At 46.4% G+C, this 24,030-nt stretch overlaps 1 protein-coding gene and 1 pseudogene across 2 annotated transcripts in view; one reads left to right on the forward strand and one right to left on the reverse strand.

The window, feature by feature from the left end:
- The window catches only part of Mtmr12 (myotubularin related protein 12), an 89,166-nt gene extending 66,926 nt beyond the window's left edge, over positions 1-22,240 (forward strand). For both annotated transcript variants that reach the window (XM_045132648.1, XM_045132649.1), the window contains exons 10-16: positions 330-454; positions 3,693-3,771; positions 7,209-7,279; positions 12,962-13,134; positions 15,146-15,313; positions 16,232-16,393; positions 20,285-22,240. In XM_045132648.1, the coding sequence (XP_044988583.1) occupies positions 330-454; positions 3,693-3,771; positions 7,209-7,279; positions 12,962-13,134; positions 15,146-15,313; positions 16,232-16,393; positions 20,285-20,854 (1,348 nt within the window). In that variant the 3' untranslated portion in view covers positions 20,855-22,240. The remainder of the gene's footprint in view (positions 1-329; positions 455-3,692; positions 3,772-7,208; positions 7,280-12,961; positions 13,135-15,145; positions 15,314-16,231; positions 16,394-20,284) is intronic.
- Positions 10,019-11,682, reverse strand: LOC105943662 (annotated as a pseudogene).
- Positions 22,241-24,030: the final 1,790 nt, after the last annotated feature.

Genomic DNA, 24,030 nt, shown 5'->3' on the forward strand with positions numbered 1-24,030 from the left:
AGAAGGTTACTTATTGGAGAGGGCAATCATCCAGTGGACCCTCTGCCAACAATCATCTGTGTCTACTATTTGTTCTGGTTTATTTGTGTATTTATTGGTTTTGTGAGGTAGGGTTTCACTCTAGCCCAGGCTGACCTGGAGTTCACTATGTAGTTTCAGCGTGGCCTTGAACTCTTGGCTGTCCTCCTACCTCTGCCTCCCAAATGCTGGGATTAAAGGCATATGCCACCACACCTAGCTTAAACTGTTTTGAATTCTGTTTGTGCCCAGCTTAAGCTATTTTGAATTCTGTTTGTTTTTCTAATCTCGTGTTATTTTTTGCTCCCTAGCGTTTACAAGACTATCCACAGGCCACCCTATGAAATTGTCAAAACTGAAGACTTGTCAAGCAACTTTGTGCCCTTGCAGGAAATCCAGACTGCATACTGTAAATTTAAGCAGCTGTTTCTGATCGGTAAGGAGAGTCCTGAGTACTGAGCAAAACCTTTCTGTCAACTGGGAAAGACTTGCCACGTGGAGCAGGTGAAAGTCCATGGCCTTCCCTGGGATCCCTGTGGTGACATGCAGAGGGCTCAGTATTCAAGGGTCCCTGTCAGGCTGTCACCCACAGCCACCTCCTGTTGAGTGGTCACCCAACCATCTTCCTTCTGTCCTTTCCTGTCCTTTCCCAGCATACCAGGTTATCCCATGTGGATCATTCTGGTTTTTCTATAAGTCTTCCAAGTGCACAGTGCTTGTAGTCACTGATCTTCATAATCGTTTATTTTTTTAAGATTTATTTATTTACGTGTGTGTGTGTGTGTGTGTGTGTGTGTGTGTGTGTGTGTGTGTCTTTTGCCTGTTGGGAATTGAATCCAGGCCTTCAGACTTTGTAGGCAAGTGCCTTTACCACTGAGCCATCTCTCCAGCCCTTTCATAGTCATTTAGAATGTAAATGATTTGTTCATTTTCTTTAGTGAACATGTTTTCTCCAAAGTGGTCATACCTAGGCTTTTCCCCCCTTACTAGGCATGTACACTTTCTTACGATGGAAAACAATGGAATTAATGAGAAATGTGCAATGTCGATTTTAGCTATTCCGGACCCCCCATTTATCTGTTCTCATGGCCTACTAGTAATTATTTACCTAACAACTTTTTCCATTCTTTTTAAAAATATTTCTTATTTCTTTGAGAAGATATGGTTGTACCAGGTGCCACTGCAAACAAACTTCAGATGCATGTGCCACGTGCCTTTATTGGGTACTGGAAATTGACAGCAGGCTTTGCAAGCACCTTTAACTGCTGAGCCTTCTCCCCAGCCCAGCTGTCACCATTCTTGAGTGAGTTTTTACTCTCAGATTTGTGATGCTTTTAGGTAACTTTTTCTAACGTTGACTTTTTTAGCATGGCACATTCTTAACTGTTTTAGGGACTTGCTCAGTTGACATGTGTTGAATTTCCATCATCTATACTAACTTGCAAAAACGGGTGATCAAGATCACTAACCCTTTAAAGGCTTTACTTCTAACTACAACAGGTAACACACGTTACAGAGCAGCTTGGCAAGAATTAGGGCCCTAGGAGAGCACTGATTCTGCTGTTTGGACCATGGTTCTCGTGTGTGCACAGCTGCGCATGTGTGTAGGTGTGAGTGCTCTTCACATTACGTGCACATGTGTGTGCGGGCCAGATGGCACACTTGGGTGTCACTATTGACCTTTTACATATTTGTTTATTTTTCGTTCTTCAAGATATGGTCTCACTCTAGCCCAGGCTGACCTAGAATTCACATTGTAGTCTTAGGGCAGCCTTGAACCCATAGTGATTCTCCTACCTCTGTCTCCCAAGTGCTGGGATTAAAGGCGGGCGTCTCTATACCTGACCCATGTTGACCTTTTTTTTATAAAAATTTATTTTTATTTTTATTTATTTACTTGAGAGAGACAGAGAGAGAGAGAAAGAGGCAGAGAGAATGAGAGAGGAGAGTGGGCATGCCAGGGCTTCCAGCCACTGCAAACAAACTCCAGACGCGTGCGCCCCCTTGTGCATCTGGCTAACGTGGGTCCTGGGGAACCGAGCCTCGAACCAGGGTCCTTAGGCTTCACAGGCAAGCGCTTAACCACTAAGCCATCTCTCCAGCCAGTCTCGCTGATCTGGAGCTCATCAAGTAGGCCAGTTAGACTGTGGTCAGTGAGCCCCAGGGATTCTCCTGCCTGTCTCTCCAGTGCTGGCACTGTACATGTACCACCGAGCCCCGCTTTTTTGTTTGTTTATTTACCTGGGTTCTGGGTACCAAACTTAAGTCTTTCTGTTTGTATAGCAAGCACTTTACCAACTGAGCTGTCTTCCCTGCCCCCAAGACCATCGTTCTACAGTACTGTTTTCTTCACCCAAGATTTCCTAAATGTGTCCCTTTTGCTGATCTGAGCTGGGGTTTTTGTTTTGTTATACTTTTGTTTATTTTTTTATTGAAAGAGTAAGAGGCAGATAGAGAGAGAATGGTCATGCCAGGGCCTCTCACCTTATGCATCTGGCTTACCTGGGTACTAGGCAGTTGAACCTGGGTCCTTTGGCTTTGCAGGCAAGCACCTTCACCACTAAGCCGTTGCTCCAGCCCTAGTTTTTATCATATTGCTTAGCCAGGCGTGGTGGTGCACACCTTTCATTCCAGCACGTGGGAGGCAGAGGTAGGAGGATTGCTATGAGTTTGAGGCCACCCTGAGACTACATGGTGAATTCCAAAGCCTGCTGGTCTGAGTTGCAAGTACCCAGCACCCATGTAAAGTCATATGCAAAGTGGTACACACAGCTCTGATCCCCTTATACCCATGGCCATGGAAGGTATATCCAGAAAATGGAGCAGTTTGTAGGCCAGCTAGACTGGCACGGCACACAGGGCGAGGGGTGGCAGGGAAGGGTGCCCCTGTTTCAGAAAGGACGTAGAAAGGGGATAAACGCCTCTGGCTTTCTCACACACACTGTCACACTGTGGCATTCCTTTCCACACGTCACACACACACACACACACACACACACACACACACACGCCCCTACATAAATGAAAAATTCCAGGCTTCTCTGTTTCATTAGATGTGTAAAGAGGAATCCTATAGTATTATACAAGGTAGATGAGCTTGTGTTTCTAGGATTCTAACAAAGGCAGGTGTGGCGGCACATGCCTGTAATCCCAGCAGGAGGCTGAGACAGGAAGATACATGTGGTTGCATTTCCTTTAGAAATAGCAGTCTAATTAACGCTGACTGTTTCTCTCTAAAGCACATCACTCTGCTTAGCAAATGATGGGGTTGACCATGGTTGTGTGTCAAAGGCATTTCTCCTTGTTTTCTTTTTCTTTTTATCTTTTTACTATCTTATTTAGTTATGGGGGGGGTCAGATAAAGAGAATAGGCACACCAGAGCCTCCAGACACTGCAAAGGAAGTCCAGACCATGTTCATCTGGCTTATGTGGGAATCAAACCTGGGTCCTTAGGCTTTGCAGGCAAGTGCCTTAACCACTAAACCATCTCTCCAGCCCAAGAGGCATTTCATATTTCAACACTGCATGTCTCTTTTTAAATTATCCTATTCTTCTAGAGACCTACAGTTGAAAACTTCTTTCAGGTGAAATCTTGAATGCCCTCCACCTGAAGTAGAGCCCGGAGCGGCGCCGGTGCTCTGTGGTGAGCCCGTTCTTCTTTTCCTTCTTCCAGGTAACAGCTCGGAGTTCTGGGACACAGATATCAAATGGTTTTCTCTCTTAGAAAGCAGCAGCTGGCTTGATGTGATCAGGTATTTTCAAACGATTATTTTGCTCCTGGAGTTTACAATTTTCTGATTCAGGGATGAAGAGTAATTGACAGAAACTTCAAAGTTAATTATTCCCCCCTCCAGGTAGGGTATCACTCTAGGCCAGGCTGACCTTGAATTCACTCTGTAATCCCAGGGTGGCCTTGAACTCCCAGTGATCTTCCTCCCTCTGCCTCCCCAGTGCTGGGGTTAAAGGTGTGCGCCACCACGCCCAGCTTAATTATTCTAAAATTACTGTTCTGTTCATGTCTGAGCTGGATTTTACATTTGCTGTCTATAATTTCTTTACACATTTGATAGAAATTTACCAATACACTACCTACTTACAAAGAAATGCACTCTATAGGCAAGACACTGAAAGACTACAGAAAAGAGCCTAGGGCATGATACCCACCGCTGAAATCAAAGCAGCCGTGTTGGCCTCCAAGTGGGAATTGGAGAACTACGGGCTGAGAAGGGCGGGGAGATTGACTTTGCACTGAACACCTTTCTAAAGTTTGAGTCTAACATCTACAGCTCCACTGTAAAAATTTGAAGTCATGGGTAATGTCAACAAGTCACTTTTGGTTTAGAGTTAGGTTGGAGCCTCAGAGAAGGGCTGCGTTGTCTTATCTAGTTCATGACTCTTCTCTGTTGAACAGAGGATACAGCAGAGGAAAGTATAAAAACAGGACTGGAAAGATGGCTCAGCCAGTTAAGGTGCTTGCCTGCAAAGCCTAAGGACCCAGGTTCAATTCTCCAAGTCCCACATTAGCCAGATGCACATCGTAGCACATGCATCTGAGGTTCATTTGTAGTGGCTAGAGGCCCTGGTGCTCCCATTGTCTGTCTCTCTCTCTCCCTCTGTCTCAAATAGATAATAAATGCGATTAAAAAAGAAGCTGGGCATGGTTGGTGGCTCACGCCTTTAATCCCAGTACTCGGGAGGCAGCCGTAGGAGAATCTCTGATTTCGAGGTTACCCTGAGACTACATAGTGAATTCCAGGTCAGCCTGGGCTAGAGTGAGACCCTACCTCAAAAAAACAAAAGGAAAGAAAAAAATGGAGGATAGACCAGGAAAGGGTAATAAAGGGAGTGGCGAGACCGAGAATCAAATGTTTTCTCACGTGTAGAGTCTAGTTGATACTCGTGTGGTGCTGGGGTGTCTGTGACGGACTGTTTAGAGGAAGGCAGGGCCTTGGTTGGAGGGTAAAATGGAGGCTGAATATAAGCAAGGTACAATAAATGATGTATGAAAATTTCATAGTGAAAACCTTTACTCTGTAGGCTAACAAAATTAGTTTTAAAAAAATCAAAAAAAATCCAGCAGCATCTTGCATCAATTTTGTGTTTCAGTTCTTGAATTTTAAAAAAATTTGGGGGCTGGAGAGATGGCTTAGCAGCTAAGCGCTTGCCTGCGAAGCCTAAGGACCCTGGTTCGAGGCTCGGTTCCCCAGGTCCCACGTTAGCCAGATGCACAAGGGGGCGCACGCGTCTGGAGTTCGTTTGCAGAGGCTGGAAGCCCTGGCGCGCCCATTCTCTCTCTCTCTCCCTCTATCTGTCTTTCTCTCTGTGTCTGTCGCTCTCAAATAAATAAATAAATAATTAAAAAAAAAAAAAAAGAAGCATTCTGAGTTCCAGGCCAGCCTGAGCTACAAGACTACCAAAAAAATAAATAAATAAATAAAAATTAAAAAAATTCGGCCTCATGTCTTTGATGCCAACACTTGGGGAGGCAGAGGTAGGAGGATCACCGGCCGTTCAAGGCCAGCCTGGGACTACAGAGTGAGTTCCAGGTCAGCCTGAGCTAGAGTGGGACCCTACCTTGAACAAACCCCCCAAAAAAGTAGGTTACACATGTTTGTGGTGGTATTGGTGCTTCGTGTGTGCCAGGTAAGCACTGTGCTGCTGAGCTGTGCCCCAGCCAAGGTACATGTGATGGCCATACCCGTGTTGTGCCCTAGTGCCCCAAACCTAGCTGAATGTTTGTACCCTTGACCGGTATCAGCCCATTTCCCGCTGCACACCACCAGCCTACTCTGGTTGTGAGAATTCAACGTGTGTAGATTCTACATGTGAGATTATATAGTATTTACGGTTCTGTGCTTGGCTTATTTTACTTACCGTATTTCTTTTAAAAAATATTTTATCTATTTATTTATTTGAGAGAGTCAGAGAGAGGAGGAAAGGAAGAGAGAGAGAATGGATACGCCAGAGCCTCCAGCCACTGCGAACCAACTCCAGATGTATGTGCCCCGTTGTGCCCTTGTGCATCTGGCTTACGTGGGTCCTGGAGAATTGAACTGGGATCCTTTGGCTAAACCATCTCTCCAGCCCAGCTTATATTTCTTCATGTTCATATGTGTTGCTGCAGTGGTAGAATTTCATTCTTTTTCATTGCCGAATAACCTTCCAGCACGCGTGTGTGCACACACATGCCGTTGTATTTGCCTGTTCATTTCCAGGGATCTCTTAGGACACTTCCACATCTCAGCTATTGTGAATAATGCCACAGTGCACCCAGGTGTGCAAATATTTGAGAAATTGATTGTTTTTTAATATTTAATTTATTTACTTGAGAGAGGCAGGTAAAGAGATAAAGAATGGATGCACCAGGGCCTCCAGCCACTGCAAACGAACTCTAGGTGCTTGCGCCCCCTTGTGCATCTGGCTTACGTGGGACCTGGGGAATTGAACTGGGTCCTTAGGCTTCAGAGGCAAGCACCTTAACCGCTAAGCCATCTCTCCAGCCCTGGGAGATTGATTTTATCCCTTTATTGATTTTATCCCTATGTGCCTGTACATGTGTGTATGTACATTATCAATTCCTTTTAGGTAATTGAGTATGTCTCAGTAAATAGTATTTATTTCTTTTTCTAACAGATTTTAGCATAAAAAGAGAGAACAGGGCGGGAGAGATGTCTCAGCAGTTAAATGCACTTGCTTGCAAAGCCTGCTGGCTCAGGCTTAATTCCTCCGAATTGAGGTGGTGTAAGCATCTGGGGTTTGGTTTGCAGCAGCAGAAGACACACATGTGTGTGCACACATACATGTGCAAGTGAATAATTTAAAATTTTTTATTATGAGAGAGAGAAAGGCAGAGAGAGAATAGGAGAGTCAGTGCCTCCAACCGCTGCAAGCAGACTCAAGATGCGTGCGCCACCTTGTGTGTCGGGTTTCAGTGGGTGCTGGGTATGCAACCTGGATCCTTTGGTTTTGCTGGCAAGCACCTTAAGCACTGAGCCGTCTCTCCAGCCCAGTAAATAATTAAGAAAAAAAGAAAGAAAGAGAGAGAGAGGAAAAGAGGGAGGGAGGGAGGGAGGGAGGGAGGGAGGGAAAAGAAAACTGAAGAACAACTCTGACTACCTCTAAACTTGATGGTTTATGGCACCCTGCCCTGGAACTAATGTCCCTGTTTCTTGTCTCCTTTCCTATTTAGACGTTGCCTGAAAAAAGCAATAGAGATTTCAGAATGCCTGGAGGCCCAAAACATGAACGTTCTTCTTTTAGGTAACACATTTAAAGGGCAAAGGGTGGTTTCCATTCTCCACGCACAGTGATTTGTGTGTATGTCTAGCAAGCTAATATACACATCCCATTTCTTTCTCCCATCCCTTGGATTTTAGTGTTACAGTTTAAAATAAAATTCTTTCACTTGGAACTTGGCACACCTGATCATAGCCCAGGAAGGAATGGTTTGATATCTTTACCAAAGCTCACATGTCTTAATGTTTCTGATTAACTCTGCTTGGTTTAAAGTACAATCTTTTGCATAAGATTTGTAGGTGGTTAGATACCTTCCTTGTTTGGTTGGTTCTGTCATGTCCATCCGCCCCCTCCCGCCCCCCCAACCACCACCCCTCAGGGTCTCACTCTAGTCCAGGCTAACCTGTACCTCACTCTATAGCCCCTGGCTGGCTTCAAACTCACTGCAATCCTCCTGGCTTATCCTGTTGGGTGGTGAAATCATATGTGTGAGCCACCACGCCCTGCTAGATTACTGTTTTTATTTCTGTGTTGCTGACTTTGAGCAGCTGCCGTGATAAGTGATTTTCTTCCCCTCAGTGGTTTAGTTTGCTCTGCATGAGAACAATGATATAAACCCACTGAGCTATGAGAACAAGCAAGGTTAAAGCGCCCAATCAATGATGTAAATAGTTAGGTGTGAATTGAAGTGTTTTTAATATGCTTTCAGGAGATGGGAGCCTCCCACAATATTGCCCAGGCTGGTCTCAAACACCTTCAGTAATCCTCCTGCCTCTGCCTTACTGAGTATTGGGACTTCAGATATGTACGACCATGTTTGGTTTGCTTTTGAAATAGTTTGGCTGAGCCTGGTGGCCCACTCCTTTAATCCCAGCACTCAGGAGGCAGAAGTAGGAGGATTACAATAAGTTCAAGGCCAGCATAAGACTACATAGTTATAGAGATGGCAAGACTTTTTTTTGCAAAGCGTAGTAGCCTGGGTCCAAGTCCCCAGTACCCAAGTGTTGTTTACAAAGACCTCAGGATGAAAGAGTTTGGTAGTATGTGCCCCTCCTTGGTTCAAGTTTACTCGAAGTTTTTCCAACCCGGTGATAGGAGAACTGTTTTCCACAGGACATTGAAATTCATTTTATTTTATTTATTTATTTTTTTAATATTTTTGGTTTTTCATGCTAAGGTCTCACTCTAGCCCAGGCTGACCTGGAATTCACTGTGTAGTCTCAGGCTGGCCTTGCATTCACGGTAATCCTCCTACCTCTGCCTCCCAAGTGCTGGGATTAAAGGCGTGTGCCAGGCTGGAGAGATGGCTTAGCAGTTAAGGCCTTTGCCTGCAAAGCCAAAGGACGCAGGTTCAATTCCCCAGGACCCATGTTAGCCAGATGCACATGGGTACGCACATGCGTCTGGAGTTCTTTTGCAGTGGCTGGAAGCCCTGGCACGCCCATTCTCTCTCTCTCTCTCTCTCTCTCTCTCTCTCTCTCTCTCTCTCTCTCTGTGTGTGTGTGTGTGTGTGTGTGTGTGTGTGTCTCTTTCTCTCTCTGTCACACTCAAATAAATAAAAATAGACAAATTAAAAAAAGAATTTAAAGGTGTACACTACCACACCTGCTGTATTTTTTGTTTTCTTCCTTTATTATTAATTTTTTTTTGAGGTAATGTCTTGATTTAGCTCAGGCTAACCTGGAATTCACTATGTCGTCTCAGGGTAGCCTTGAACTCACAGCAATCCTCCTAACTCTTCCTCCCAAGTGCTGGAATTAAAGGCGTGTGCCACCATGCTGGGCTTTATTTTATTTTATTTTCTTAAAAAGGTTAATCTCTATTTTAATCGAATACCTTTATAGTGCAAATATAATAAATTTACATGCATTCTACTTTTGTATACTCATAACAAGATTGGTACATAGACATTGCAATGTTTTCCAAATAAATCTTCATTTTAATCAAGCCTACAAAACATTTATTGAAATTAACATACCTGGTAAAGCCACTTACTTGTATCAAGAGCATCAATGCTGTGGTATTAAAAAGTAAACAAAGAAACAAGGTGCAGCCATATCTAACAACTACTCTTTTGAGGAAGGACCTATATACAATCTTTGCCCAAGAACTAGGTCAGGCCACCTCTAAAGAGTCTACGCACTAAACAGTGTGCTTGCATCACACAGTGAAGACCTTTGCAGAGGAAAAGGTTCATATTGATACATTCTGCTTTTGCTTTTTAAGGAGACTGCAGTAGAAATATATTAAAGATAGTCTCAAATATCCAATATTCTTTTACCTTGTATTTTATTTATTTATTTTTGGGGGGGTTTGAGGTAGGGTTTCCCTCTAGCTCAGGCTGTCCTGGAATTCACTATGTAGTCTCGGGGTGGCCTCAGACTCACTGGCGATCCTCCTACCTCTGCCTCCCGAGTGCTGGGATTAAAGGCGTGCGCCATCACGCCTGCTTACCTTGTATTTTAAATCAAAGTTATAAGAATCTATAGGTCTTTATAAAGAACTCACTTCACAGCACAGCTGTAGTTCACTTAAAAACAAAAAAGTTCCCTTTATGCTATAGCCTTACAAATAAACATCATATATTTAGAAATGAACAGTTCAGTTATGCATCAAGCATCGTTCAATCTTGCCTTTGATATAAACCTGAATATAGTAAAATTTGCAAAGTGTTCACGTAATAGTTTAGTTGACATAAATTTAAAAAGAACTTGAGTTTTCAGCAAGGGAGACCTTTGTAAGCTTCAGCAGTGTCCTCGGCACTCAGAAGCTCAGCTGAAGTCCCGTGAGGCTGGTGAGGACAAATGGAGCCACAAGAGTCCAGACGTAAAGGAGCAGGCAGACCCAGCTGACTTTGACCCACACAGCTACCCACTTGCTGCTATTGTTCTGAAACTTGCCATCAGGACTGTACCAGTTGGTCATGATCATCGTGATGTACAAGGAGGCACAGCAGAGCATCAGGTGGAATAGGGAGCAGCTGTACTGCACCCCCTCCTTCTCGTTGTCCATGGCCCGCCTCAGCTGTCCATCTTCTTCGTCACTGGCTCCATTGGTGTCGCTGAGGATCACACTGCCGCTCCCCGAGAGGGTCAGCTTTTTACCTGACTTGAAGTACGGAAGCTAGAGTACGCAAAGCATATACCACAGAGAAGCACCACAAAAAAACCATTAAAACTCAGAAAGTGTCCACTGTTTGATGATGGAGGAGAGGCAGGAGCAACAGCAGTCGTGTTTCCAGGAGCCAAAGTTGGTGCAGTTAAGTGTGTAATGATGCTCCAAAAGGAAAGGTTGCAGGAACGATCAGGTTCATTGGTCATAGCTGAGGTACAGGGTGTAGACAGTAATTATAGAGGACTGAAGGAGACCTGAACGAGGCTGATATTCCTGAATTTTTGGGTGGATGGATATAAGAGAAACCACAATGCACAAAATCAGGTTAATACTGATGAAGCACTTGTTTTCTGTGCAGCCATCTGGTTTGGTGTAGAATATATAAAGTGCCGCAACAATGCCAATTGACAAAATATAAAAGCAGCTTGTGCGCTGGAGAGATGGCTTAGCGGTTAAGTGCTTGCCTGTGAAACCTAAGGACCCCGGTTCGAGGCTCGGTTCCCCAGGACCCACATTAGCCAGATACACAAGGGGGCGCACGTGTCTGGAGTTCGTTTGCAGTGGCTGGAAGCCCTGCCATGCCCATTCTCTCTCTCTCTCTCTCTCTCTCTCTCTCTCTGCCTCTTTCTCTCTCTGTCTGTCACTGTCAAATAAATAAATAAAAATAAACAAAAAAATTAAAATTTTTTTTTAAAAAAGCAGCTTGTAACAGAGAGCAAAACCCCATACCAGACCCTTGGATTTCCTTCTTCCATACGATTTTCCCATGATTCATTCAAAGAGTGAGCCATGTCTACCAACAGCACCAGCTGGATAAGGATGAACAAAGTGGCCAACTACAAACCACACTGAAGTGAAATAGCCCCCAGGAATGTAGAAAGATCCAACCATGATACCAACAATAGCAGCAGTTTTGAAGAACCAAAACCCGTTGTGTATTGATGCTCTGAGATCTTTACTTGTTTTTACATTTAGCATGAGCAAAAAGAAGGCAAAGAAAAAGATGGCCAAGGCAAAATTAATCTGATACACAGCTTTAAAACCAACCAGCACATCACGGTCTTTTTCCGCCTTTAAATCAGATGCCTTCGTTTGAAATTCTCTTTCGCACCATCCCGGAATCTTCTTCAGCTCAGTTTCTATCCTCTCTGTCCTCATGAGACAATGTGCAACAGTGCCCAGGAGAAGAATACAAGCATAGAGTAACCAGCCGCAGTGGAATCCTCAGTGTTGGGACAGCAACTGCACAGCCAGCATGGTGCACCTCTGCAGAGCCATGAAACCCAGCTGCCCATGGAGAAGGCGCCCAGCATGCCCCCATGGTGACGCTGGCTGGTGACACCAGCCGGCCGGGGGGCTTCCTGGGCGCTGGTTAGCTGAGATGTCGCCTCACAAGAAACGCGACGGTTTCTCCTTTATTTTATTTTTGAAGTAGGGTCTCACTCAAGCCCAGACTGACATGGAACTCTGTAGCCCAGGCTGGCCTTGAACTCACGGTGATCCTTTTACCTCAGACTCCAGAGTACTGGGATTAAGAATATGACCCACCATACCCAGCTTCTCAAGGATATTTTAAAAAATATTTGCTTGAGCCAGGAGTGGAAGAGATAGGAGGTTCACCATGAGTTCAAGGCCACCCTGAGACTACATAGTGAATTCCAGGTCAACCTGAGCTAGAGTGAGACCCTACCTCAAAAAAAAAAAAAAGTTTGTTCTGATCACAGTGGCTGAAGGCCCTGGCATACCAATTTTCACCTCTCTATCCCTCCATCTATCTACTCTCTCTCTCTCTCTCACTCTCATTTTAAAAAAAGAAAACACTGGAGGGATGGAGAGATGCTTAGAGGTCAAGGCGCATGCCTGTGAATCCTAAGGACCCAGGTTTGATTCTCCAGGTCCCATGTAAGCCAGATGCACATGGTGGCACATGCATCTGGAGTTCATTTGCAGTGGCTAGAGGCCCTGGCACAACCGTTTATTCTCTCTCTCTCTCTCTCTCTCTCTCTCTCTCTCTGTCCCTCTCCCTGTCTCTAATAAATAAATAAATGAAAATGAAATATTTTTTTAAAAATATTTTTGGTTCATTTTTATTTATTTATTTGAGAGTGACAGAGAAAAAGAGGCAGATAGATAGAGAATGGGCACGCCAGGCTTCCAGCCACTGCAGACTAACTCCAGATGCGTGCGCCCCCTTGTGCATCTGGCTAACGTGGGTCCTGGGGAATCGTGCCTCGAACCAGAGTCCTTAGGCTTCACAGGCAAGTGCTTAACCGCTAAGCCATCTCTCCAGCCCGAAAATGAAATCTTAAAAAACAAAACAAAACATTAGAGCCAGGTGGCGCATGCCTTTAATCCTAGCACTGGGGAGGCAGAGGTAGGAGGATTGCCATGAGTTCAAGGCCACCCTGAGACTACAGTGAGACCCTAAGTTGAAAAAAAAAAAAACAAAAAGATTACCCTTATGTTCCCATTGACCCTTGCCTGTAGAGTAAGAGGCTGGCCATTAGGAGCCCTGCTTTTAGCTGTGCAAGTAAGAACACTGCAGGTTTGTAACACTTCTGCCTTCCTTCCTTGCTGCTGCGGGATGCGTAGAGGAGAACGCCTCTGACCTCTGCTGCCTCCTCTCCTCCCTGGTGCAAGTGATGATGGACCCCCACTGTCGAACCAGGACTGGTTTCCAGAGCCTCATCCAAAAGGAATGGGTCATGGGTGGCCACTGCTTCTTGGATCGCTGTAACCATCTCCGCCAGAGCGACAAAGAGGAGGTGAGTGTCCTCACTGCTGACTGTCTGAGGCCTGGGCGGGCGCTACCGAGTCTCCTGTCTTGACAGTCTGACACCGGCCGTAGGGTCTGGAAAATGGATCAGTTCATCATGTGCCACCCAATGCTTTAGACATTATGGGAATCCTTTCCGGGGGAAAAGAATATTAAGCAGATTCTGAGTCTTCTAAGTAGTGCATATTAAGGCTGTACATCATTGTTGGAAAAAGGCTGATTTCATAGCACTTATATATAAAATAATACAAGAAGAATGACCTATATAAATTCTGCTAAATTAACTTTGGCAGTGAGTGACATTCAGGGTGTAGATTTCCTGTAGAAAATACATTTAACAGAGAGTAAATTTTCCTTACACGTAAACTTCATCCAGGCAAAGTGCCGCTTAATGCTCTCCATGGCCAGCGTCCTTGCCAGGGATGTGAGCTGGCTCACAGTGTGTTCCTGCTTCGGTTTAGGAGTTTTAGGTGTCCTTGTTATATTGCGTCTGGGAGTCTCATTATGTTTCTTAGACTGGCCTTGAACTTGAGATTGTCCCACCCCATTTACAGGTGTGTGCCACCGCACCAAGCTTGCTTCTGTCTAAATGAATGTTTCGGGCTTGGGCCTCTGAGATCAGCACACCAAATTGTGGTGCGCTTATCTAACAAGCAGTTACATAAACTTCCTTGATTCCTTATTGATAACTGGTGAAAGAAAAACAGACCCAACTTTGTTTTTTGTTTGTTTTTAAGGTAGGGTTTCACTCTAACCCTGGGTGCTCTGGAATTCACCATATACCCTCAGGGTTAAAGGTGTGTTCCACCTTGCCCAGATGACCCAGTGTTTTGGTGGTACACACCTTTAATTCCAGCATTTGGGAGGCAGAGGCAGGAGGATCACGCTACCCTGAGACTACAGAGTGAATTCCAGATAAGCCTGAGCTGGAGTGAGACCCTACCTCGAAAAAAACAACAACAAAAAGCCGGGCGTGGTGGGGCACACCTTTAATCCCGGCCCTTGGGAGGCAGAGAGAATTACCGTGAGTTCCAGGCCACCCTGAGACTACATAGAGAATTGAATTCCAGGTCAACCTGAGCTAGAGTGAGACCCTACCTCGAAAAAAAAATATATATCATAACTCATCTGTATGGGATGACTTGGCTCTCCTACTCCAGAGAATCAGCATGCTTGGCGGGTGCAGACCAGCCTCAACAGTGGCTCCCACCTTCGGGGCTTTACAGGTTTCTGGGGAGGCCCAGTCCTCTGTTACCAGGCCAGCTGGTTCTTGTGCCATTAGCTGAGGGCAGGTCACCATCTTTTAGTCTTAGAAAGGACTTGAGGGAAGTAATTTGAAAGGCTGATGGGACCAAGAGTGATGCTGTATGGAAAAGTGTTATTTGGTATATCTTGAGAAAGAGGGGCTGACGGGTGCCGGGTCGGGTGGGAAAAGAGGCCAAGAGAAGACTTGACGTGCTGCTCACCCAGCCTCAGAGAGCCGCTCACGCTACGAGCCCCTTTCCCTGACTGTACAGTGGGCCTCATGGAGTTCACACCCTGTTTAGTGACGGTGCACATAAAGTGAGATAAGAAACTGAGTCACTACATAATAGTTCTTTTTTAAATTTTTTATGTATTTATTTGATAGTAACAGACAGAGAGAGAAAGACAGGTAGAGGGAGAGAGAATGGGCGTGCCAGGGCTTCCAGCCTCTGCAAACGAACTCCAGACTTGTACGCTTCCTTATGCATCTGGCTTATGTGGGTCCTGGGGAACCGAGCCTCGAACTGAGGTCCTTAGGCTTCACAGGCAAGCGCTTAACCGCTGAGCCATCTCTCCAGCCCGCATAATAGTTCTTAGCATATCAATACCAACATATCAGAGATTTTGTGTGTGTGTGCATGTGTGTGTACATATGTGTGTGTGTGTGTGTGTGTGTGTATTTTTTTTTTTTTGAGACAAGGCCTGATACAGCCCATGCTAGCTTTGAATTTGCTGTGTGTCTTGTTTCCACATAGGTTCCCGTGTTCCTGCTTTTCCTAGACTGTGTCTGGCAGCTGGTGCACCAGCATCCTCCAGCATTTGAATTCACGGAGACTTACCTGACAGTTTTGTCAGATAGCCTGTATATTCCTATTTTCAGCACCTTCTTCTTTAATTCACCTCATCAAAAAGATACTAACATGGTAAGAGTCACTCTCGACCTCGCGTGCCAGAGGAGCCGGAGTTCCCAGATAGGGTGCAGCAGCATTGGTGCGGCAAAAGCCATTTGTCTAACACTGGCTGCACGTCAGGCTGTTCTAAGTCTTTTCAGCCATGCATACCCTCTAAGGTATTTACTCTTTATAACACTTTGCCAGTTAGGTGGCAGCAACACCATTCTCATCCCCACCATCATAGGTGACCATCCCTGAGCACGTAGAGACAGAATAACTAGCCCAGGGGCTGGAAGCAAGTATAGGAGCTGAGCAGTTATGCCAAAAGAGAAGGAAACGTTCTCAAAGGTAGACCAGATGCCCCCTTTGTTAGCGTGAAGACTGGAGTCACTTTGGGACAGGAGTTGACACCAGGGGAACAGAGAAGACAGGCTCCGAGTTTGCATCTTCAAGCCCTGTTGTCCCTCCTGAGCCTGTGCTCCCAGGATAAGCTCTCTGTGTTAGTCTTGGTGGCTCCAGCCAGCCTTCTGTTGCCTCTGGGAAGGCTCAAGTTGGCAGAACTGCCAGATTTTACAAGGAACTGGGCACAACAAAACCTGAGTGTCTGAATCAAATGGCCCTGCGTTCAGACCCCAGCCCTGCAGCTTGCTAATTAGCTTCAGCTTTCTGAGCCTCGGTTTCATCAACTAAGAGACTGGAAAAAATAGGAGTTAGCTCATGAGTTTGTTGTGAAAGTGCCCAGCCAAGTGGCTGGCATGAGGTATACTGAACACAAGTGTCCTTGTCACCCTCCCCACCAAGAGCTTCTGGTAAGCCTCAGTCTCAAGAAGTGAGGTGCCACAGCATTCGGCTGCAGCCGGGCTAGAGCGCCTTCCTGGTGCCTGTTGCTGAGAGGCTTGCTGCCCAGCCTTCCCTGGAAGCCTTGCTGACCTCTGCTTGTTTTGGCAGGGTAGGGAAAGCCCGGATGCACAAAGCAAACCTTTGACTCTGCTCACCGTGTGGGACTGGTCCGTACAGTTTGAACCCAAAGCCCAGACACTGCTGAGAAACCCTCTCTATGTGGAAAAACCAAAACTGGACAAGAGCCAGCGGAAAGGAATGCGTTTCAAAGTAAGCAGTGTGTGTCTCACCCCCTTCTCCTGCCCCCATGCACACACACACCAGGACGAAGCGACTCGCATCTCAGCGCGTGCTTCGCCCTTGAAGAAGCGTGCAGGGCCAGGATCTGGGACGCGCAGGTCGTTGCGACTCGAGAGAATTCTCTACTCCAGTTAGGCAGCCCTCCCTCTGACGAGATGTGGCTGTTGGCAGAATGCCACGGAGAATGCTGTTGTCCCGGTCACACTGCACGGAAGGAACCATGTCTCAGAACCCTGTCTTCATGTGCGGCCAGTGGTGTGAAAGGAGCGTTGGGCCAGGCGTGGAGGTGCACACCTTCAACCCAGCCCTCAGATGGCTGATGTAGGAGAATAGCTGTGAGTTCCAGGCCAGCCTGGGCTAGAGTGAGGCCCTGCCTTGAAAACAACAAAACACAGCCAAAAATGGAACACTGGGTCTCATAGATTTCACTCAATACATGTTAGTGCATCGACTTCATCATAAGACTTTTCTTACCATGCAGAGGGTTGGCAAGCTTTCTGTCCAAGGCCATCCTGTCTGTCCCAAGTATCTGCTCTGTTATGTAGCATAAAAGTAGTTGTAGTCAGGCGTGGAGGCGCATGCCTTTAAACCCCAGCACCTGGGAGGCAGAAGTAGGAGGATCACCGTGAGTTCAAGGCTACCCTGAGACGACATAGTGACTTTCAGGTCAGCATGAGCGAGAAAGAGATCCTACTTTAAAAAAAAAAAAAAAAAAAAAAGGTAGTTCTAGACGATACATAATGGGCACCACTGTGTTCCAGGGTTTACAGAAACATGTGCCATGCCAGCTTTAGCCCAAGTGCTACAGTTTGCCAAGCCGCATTGTAAACCACAGATCTCAAAGCTTTATTTTCCTTTTAGGCATTTTACTAGTTACTGCACCCCAAGGTTCCCTGAGTGATAAGCAACTTAAACAGCATTTCCCAGCTGCCCCTGCCCTGGAATGGCTCACTGAAGAACCTAGAACAGGAAGAGCAGTGACGACCAATCCAAGTCAGCGTTCTGCCACCATCTGCTCCACCACTGCCCTTCCTGGAGCCCACTCCACCCCGGTGTGAGGCATGGTTCAAGTCTAAAGAGGGCTGGGGGCCTTGGTGACACAGAGCCAGTACTTGGAGACAGTGTCGGCTGCCACTCGGCCCTTTTTGCTGCACTGAGGCCTGGGTTGGAAGGTTCCTTTTTTGGTACAAGCTTCTTTTAGCTTGACCAGAATTGCTGTGGCCAGAGATGAACTTTTCTGCACTGTGCTCTGCCCCCTGGTGGTTGTCTGACCACTTCTCCCGAGCTCAGCTAGGTGTGCGCGGGGCCAGAGACCCCAGACAGTTAGGCCGCCCCTCGCTCAGAATGCATTTCACCCTTTTCCTGTTCTGGTTTCTCTACTTGTCTTTTCTTCTCATAGTGGCTAGTGATGTCAACTCCAAGATAGGCTGGAAGGAGAGATGTGACCCCAAAGGCTGGAATGTTTCAGTTCCAGCAAATAAAGCAGGGTTGGGGCCAGGCACCGAGGACCTGAGGCCTTCAGGTAGGAACTAGGTGCTGTGTTGGGGCACCCTGATGAGAGAACAGATGGCCCAGGAGAGGCTCTGCCAGGCATGGTGGCGCACACCTTTAATTCCAGCACTGGGGAGGCAGAGGTAGGAGGATCGCCAGGAGTTCGAGGCCACCCTGAGACTACCTGGTGAATTCCAGGTCAGCCTGGGGCTAGAATGAGACCCTACCTCGAGAAACCATAAAGAGAGAGAGAGGGAGACCTGCTCGCTCAAGCATGCAGTGCAGCGTCAGCTGAGCCCTGGGCCACCCCCGGCTCTGCACTTGTCCTGCCCCATCCGTCCCCCCTGCTGTTCCCTTCCCTTGGGAGATGGGGAGGCAGCGTTTCCAAGACCAGGGTGCGTTCAGAGCTTGGCAGCCAACAATCCTCACTGGCAGTTAGGTTTCCCTTCTGTTCCCTGTTCCTGCCCAACCCAGCTTGGTCACTGCAGAGACGAGAAATCACAATGTCTGCCTTTACCTTTCCTTCCCGCTCCCAGATAGAGTCCAAACAGCCCTGCCCACCTCTGAACTGTGCCGTTACAAAAAACTGCTTTCACTCTTTTTTCTCCTTCACACAGGATCTCGCTCAGTGGTCCTACCCTAGCTTCCTGAGTGCTGGGATCACAGCTGAGCCCCCGCACCCTGCTGCTTTGTGTTTTTATTGTTAATCTATAATAAGGAAATACTCCTTTTATAAGCATGTGTCTAAGGAATACCCACTTGTAGAAATGTCACACATGATTACAGAGTTAGTCCAAAAGTAACGGGTGTGTGTGTGTTTGAGTAGGGTCTTATTGTAGCCCAAGCTGACCTGGAATTCACTATGCAGTCTCAGGATGGCCTTGAACTCACAGTGATCCTCCTACCTCTGCCTCCGAAGTACTGGGGTTAAAGTCATGCGCCACCCCTCTGGGCTTAAAAGTAACTTTATAATCGGGTCATTGTTTGTTTGTAGCATTGTTGCACATTATAGCCCACGTTGGCCCCAAACTCATGATAGTTTTCCTGCTTCAGCCTTCCAAGTGCTGGGGTCACAGCTGTGAGCCACATGCCCCTCCATTTTCACTGTGAAGGGTGGTCTTAAATTCACAGGCTTGGCAGAAAACAGCTTGTGGGTTTTACTCCTTTAGCCACTGATAAATTCCCAGAACCTCCTGGTCTATCTTCATAACCCTCTCACAATGTATGTTTGTTTTTTGTTGTTGTTGTTACAAATAAACTCATAGAGGAGGAAGATAGTTTAATGCTTTTAGGTTTTCTGCTCCACACAGGTTGTCAGACAACAATATCTGGCCAAGTTAACCAGTTCCTCATAGCAAAATTCCTTTTTGCTCCCACCTGCCTCTTTTCCTAGTCGTTCAGCCACAATTCCCACTGATAAGCTAATATTTTGTTCCTAAAATAGATTCTTCAACATTCCTCCCTTGAAGGCATTCAAAATACCATCACTCAGGAGGCAGACGTAGGAGGATCTCCATGAGTTCAAGGCCACCCTGAGATATATATATATATAGTGAATTCCAGGTCAGCCTGGGCTAGAGTAAGACCCTACCTTAAAACACCCTTCTCCCCCATCCCCCCAAAAATACTTAATAACAGCTCTAAAGTTCTCAAAAAACATTTGGCTCCCTTAGAAAAATGTGCCAGGTATATCAGTACACACACTTAGGATCTCTGCCCTCTGGAGGCAGAGGCAGGAGGATTGCTACAAGCTTAAGGTCAGCCTGTTCTACATAGCAAGTTCCAGTCAGCCAGGGCTATATAGCAAGACAGTCTTAAAAACTCAAAGGGGCCTAGCGAGATGACTTAGCAGTTAAGGCATTTGCCTGTTAAGCCTAAGAACCCATGTTCAGATCTCCAGATGCCACGTAGCCAGAAGCAGTGACACAAGCACACAATGTCACACATGTGCACAAGGGACACAAGCGTCTAGAGTTTATTCGCAGCAGGCTGAAGGTCGTGGCGTGCCCATTCCCTCTAAATAAAGGAATAAATAAAAGTCAAAGTCGGGCGCGGTGGCTCGTGTCTTGCATCCCCGCACTTGGAAGGCTGAAGTAGGAGGTACACCCTGAATTCCAGAATAGCCTGGGCTACAGAGGGAATTCCAAGTCAGACCCTGCCTCAAAAAATAAACAAAGACAAGAAAAAGCCAGGCTCCCTTAAATCTAAGCTATCTTCAGTTAAACTGGCTCCTCAGACCTGCTTTGGTCGGCAAGTCCTCCTCACGTCTCCTGAGGCTGGTCAAAGCAGTTGTGCTCCCTGGGATATACCGACTGCTCAAACCTTGCTTGTTGTAGTAACAGACATTCTCTTTTGTGTTTTCTCTCAAAGCATCAAAGACAACTTTCTTTGCCACTTACCCAATCTAAGTCATCTCCCAAGAAAGGATTTTTCAGGGAAGAAACGGATCATCTAATTAAAAACCTTCTGGGCAAGAGGATCAGTAAGTTTATTAACTCTTCGGACGAGTTTCCCGACAGCTTTCGCGAATTCTACGAGAACTGGCATAGTAAGCCTGTGGACTACCATGGCTTGCTCTTGCCACACATCGAGGGGCCAGAGATCAAAGTCTGGGCCCAGCGCTACCTGCGCTGGATTCCGGAAGCCCAGATCGTAGGTGGTGGCAGAGTGGCCACCATGGGCAAACTCTTGGAGATGATGGAGGAAGTACAGAGCTTGCAGGAGAAAATCAACGAGCGACACCGGGGCGCCGAAGCCCTCCCTGCCGGGGCTCCCTGCCTGCCCAGGAACTCTGCCCGCCTGTCCTCCCTGTTCCCTTTCGCCCTGCTCCAGCGGCCCTCGTCCAAGCCCGTTCTTCCCACCAGCAGCTGGAAAGCCTTGGGAGATGAAGACGATCTGGCCAAACGAGAAGATGAGTTTGTAGACCTGGGCGACGTGTGACTTCTGTCCTCAGCCATGGTCCAAGGAGGCCTGTGGGCTATTGGGACAGTTGTTGCAAGGGCTGGTGTCACATCAGCGCTGGCGGGCTCGTTAGTCCAGTGCTCTGCTGGAGAAAACCTGGGTTTTCAGGAAGAGAGCTGGTTCTCTCTCCTCTTTGTTCCATAGTTTTGGACGACTATGCAATTAAAACCATCTCTAGTTGTGTTAATAGGAAGACATTCCTACTCGACCTGCCACAGGATCGTGGCCATTTTCTGATGCTGAAATGGAATATAAAATAGGTAATGGGGTTGGGCATGGTGGCACACGCCTTTAATTCTGGCATGCAGGAGGCAGAGGTAGGAGGATCACTGTGAGTTTGAGGCTAGCCTGGGACTACTGAGTAAATTTCAGATCAGCCTGGGCTGGAGCTAGACCCTACCTCAAAAAAAAAAATCTTTAATGGCTAGTTTGCTACTAAAAAAATATCCTTTTTTCTAATCTTTTCTGTGCCAAGAAACATGACAGCCATTGGGAATAAGATTCGCTACAGCCCATCCCAGTCACGAGTAGGTTCACCATACGTGTGACGTTCGTGTCAAGGAAAGATGGAGGTGGAGCGTTAAGATGTGTGGACTTACTTAAACCTAGCATCTTCGCTTTCTCCTGCCCCTCCTGCCTCCTCAGCAGTTGCCTCCTGGTGTGCACCACCACAAGCCCCAAGTCCCTTTCTGCGCCCCTCGTCTTCAGAAAGCTGCAGGTTCCCCTGGTGCCCGTCATCCGGGCACTCAGCCCCTCGGCCCTTCCTCCTGGACCGCAGCATGTCACAGGGGCAGCGGGCTAGCCAGCCACCTGTCTCCTTTCCTGTGCTGACAACTCCAGGGTTTCCTCTTACTCCATGCCCCTCGCCGCGTCCCCCTCTGCCGCCTGCCTTGGTGCACATCTGTCCTGGTGTCTTGCCGCTGAACTGTTTGGTTACACTGGGGAGTCTCTGCCTGTGTCCAGAGAGCTTCCATTCTTTGGAGCCTCTCCATGTGTGCATTCATGTTTTTCTTTTCCAATCACAGCTGGAGCGCCCGCCCGTGACCTTGCGGTTTTTACAGCAGCCCCTCAGCTCCTTCCCTTTCCTTCTGAGTTAGTCACTTTCACAAATGCTGGAGTGGGTCACTTTTGAATGTGGCTTTCACAGGAAAACCTAAGTGTCAGAAGTGATGATTATCACATGATACCTCAGTGATTTCAAAAGCCATAGAAGAAATTTCACTATGCCTAGTCACCTTCATAGATCTAAAAGACTTATATTTTTTTAATATATGAAAGTATGCTTTGTAATGATCCGTTTTATCAATGGAACCTTGTCCAATCCCACAGAGGGAAGAAGGAAAAAAAAAAAACTTGTGTTAGAATGTCTCAAGTGGTTTACCTTTTATATTATTTGCTGTTCAGAGTATCACCCAGCCTGAATGTTCTGTAAGGAGAAGAACTTGTGGTTCCTCCAGGGCAGTGAGAAGTTTGGAAGCTGTTCGTGGCGAGGAGTTTCTGAGTCGCACTGAGCCGTCTTTGGAACATGCCGTCGCTTTGTGTGTCTCCCACTCCACGCTGATGCGTGAGCCACGCCAGCTTGTTGGGATGACCCGTTGGGGGGTGGACAGGGCTTGGGCTTCTGGGGCCAAGTGTGCTCAGTCTTAGTTGCCTTAACAAAGTCTTTCAGAGCCAGGAGTGGTGGCGCACGCCTTTAGCCTCAGCTCTTGGGAGGCAGAGGTAGGAGGGTCCCTGTGAAGTCAAGGCCAGCCTAGGACTAGAGAGTGAGTTCCAGGTCAGCCTGGGCTACAGTGAGACTCTACCTCAAAAAAGAAAGAAAGAAAGAAAGACAACCCCAGTGTGGTGGTGCACACCTTTAATCCCAGCACTCGAGAGGCAGAGGTAGGAGGATCGCCATGACTTTGAGACCATATAGTGAATCCCAGGTCAGCCTGAACTAGAGTGAGACCCTACCTCAAAAAAACAATGATAACAAATCAAAACAAACAGAGAGTCTGTTAGGTTTGCGTTAGGCTTGCAGTAGAAGTTGTCAGTATATATTGTCCTTTGGCTTGGCCCCTGCGATCTGTGGACCTCCCAGCTCTCTCTCACTTCACCTGCTTCTCCGCTCACTGCCCCAGGACGCTATGAGCTGTTTCTGGTACCATATATATGGTAGCCTCTGCAGTCTGTCCTTCCCACTCCAGAAATGCCCGTGTGCTGCTTTACACTTCACACCGTGTGGTTTAAAGGCACAAGGTCATGGCCTTTGTCATAGCAGATGAATGTGCTTTGAAATTTTCTACGATTTTTTTAAAATCACAATAAAAATATAAGCAAGCTCTTGTAACCTGTAAGGTCATGACGATTTATGTATTTATATTTGGAATCAGATATCTATAACTTGTATTTGTGTACAGAACTTTCAGTGGGTTTATATATTGTGCAATTTTTATTCAAGATTAAGATGTGGATTATACTTAACAGTAAAAGCTGAAATCAGATCGTTTCTTTAAAATGCTGCACTGTGCAAGTTTGGAAATGTACATTAATAACTTACTGTATATAGTATCATAAGTTTGTTTATACCTCCAGGTTTTTACACTGAAGATAAACTAGCTTTAATTAAATTCAAAAAATTTTAAGGGAATAAGCTGTTGGGCTAAGTCTGTATAAATGTGCTGTTTATTTTCTTGATGCATAATGAAAGTTTGTACTTGTGTCTCACTGCATCGTGTCTCATTGCAGAAATTAAAGCACAACTTACAAGTGGAACTGCATTTGGTGTGGTTGCCCTAACACATGGATTAATCCTTTCATTAGTCCAGAAAATGTGAAACATGCTCTGGTTCCTGACAGGCCTTAAAACACACAAAGCCGGGCGTGGTGGCACATGCCTTTAATCCCAGCACTTGGGAGGCAGAGATAGGAGGATCGCTGTGAGGCCAGCCTGGGCTACAGCAAGACCTTACCACAAAACTAACAATAATAATAATAATAAATAAAACAAAAAGAGATACAGAACCCTAAGGAGCTTGAGGCACTGCTTTTCTGGAAGCTTGTATCTGTGTATGTGTGTACACATGCATGTGCATGAGTCTGCATGTATGGTTGGCTAATGACCAATATCCAAACAAATATTTTAAATTCCAAAACTAATAAAAAAAAAAATTCCA

This window comes from Jaculus jaculus, chromosome 13 (assembly GCF_020740685.1).
Source record: "Jaculus jaculus isolate mJacJac1 chromosome 13, mJacJac1.mat.Y.cur, whole genome shotgun sequence".
Classification (NCBI taxonomy): Eukaryota; Metazoa; Chordata; class Mammalia; order Rodentia; family Dipodidae; genus Jaculus; species Jaculus jaculus.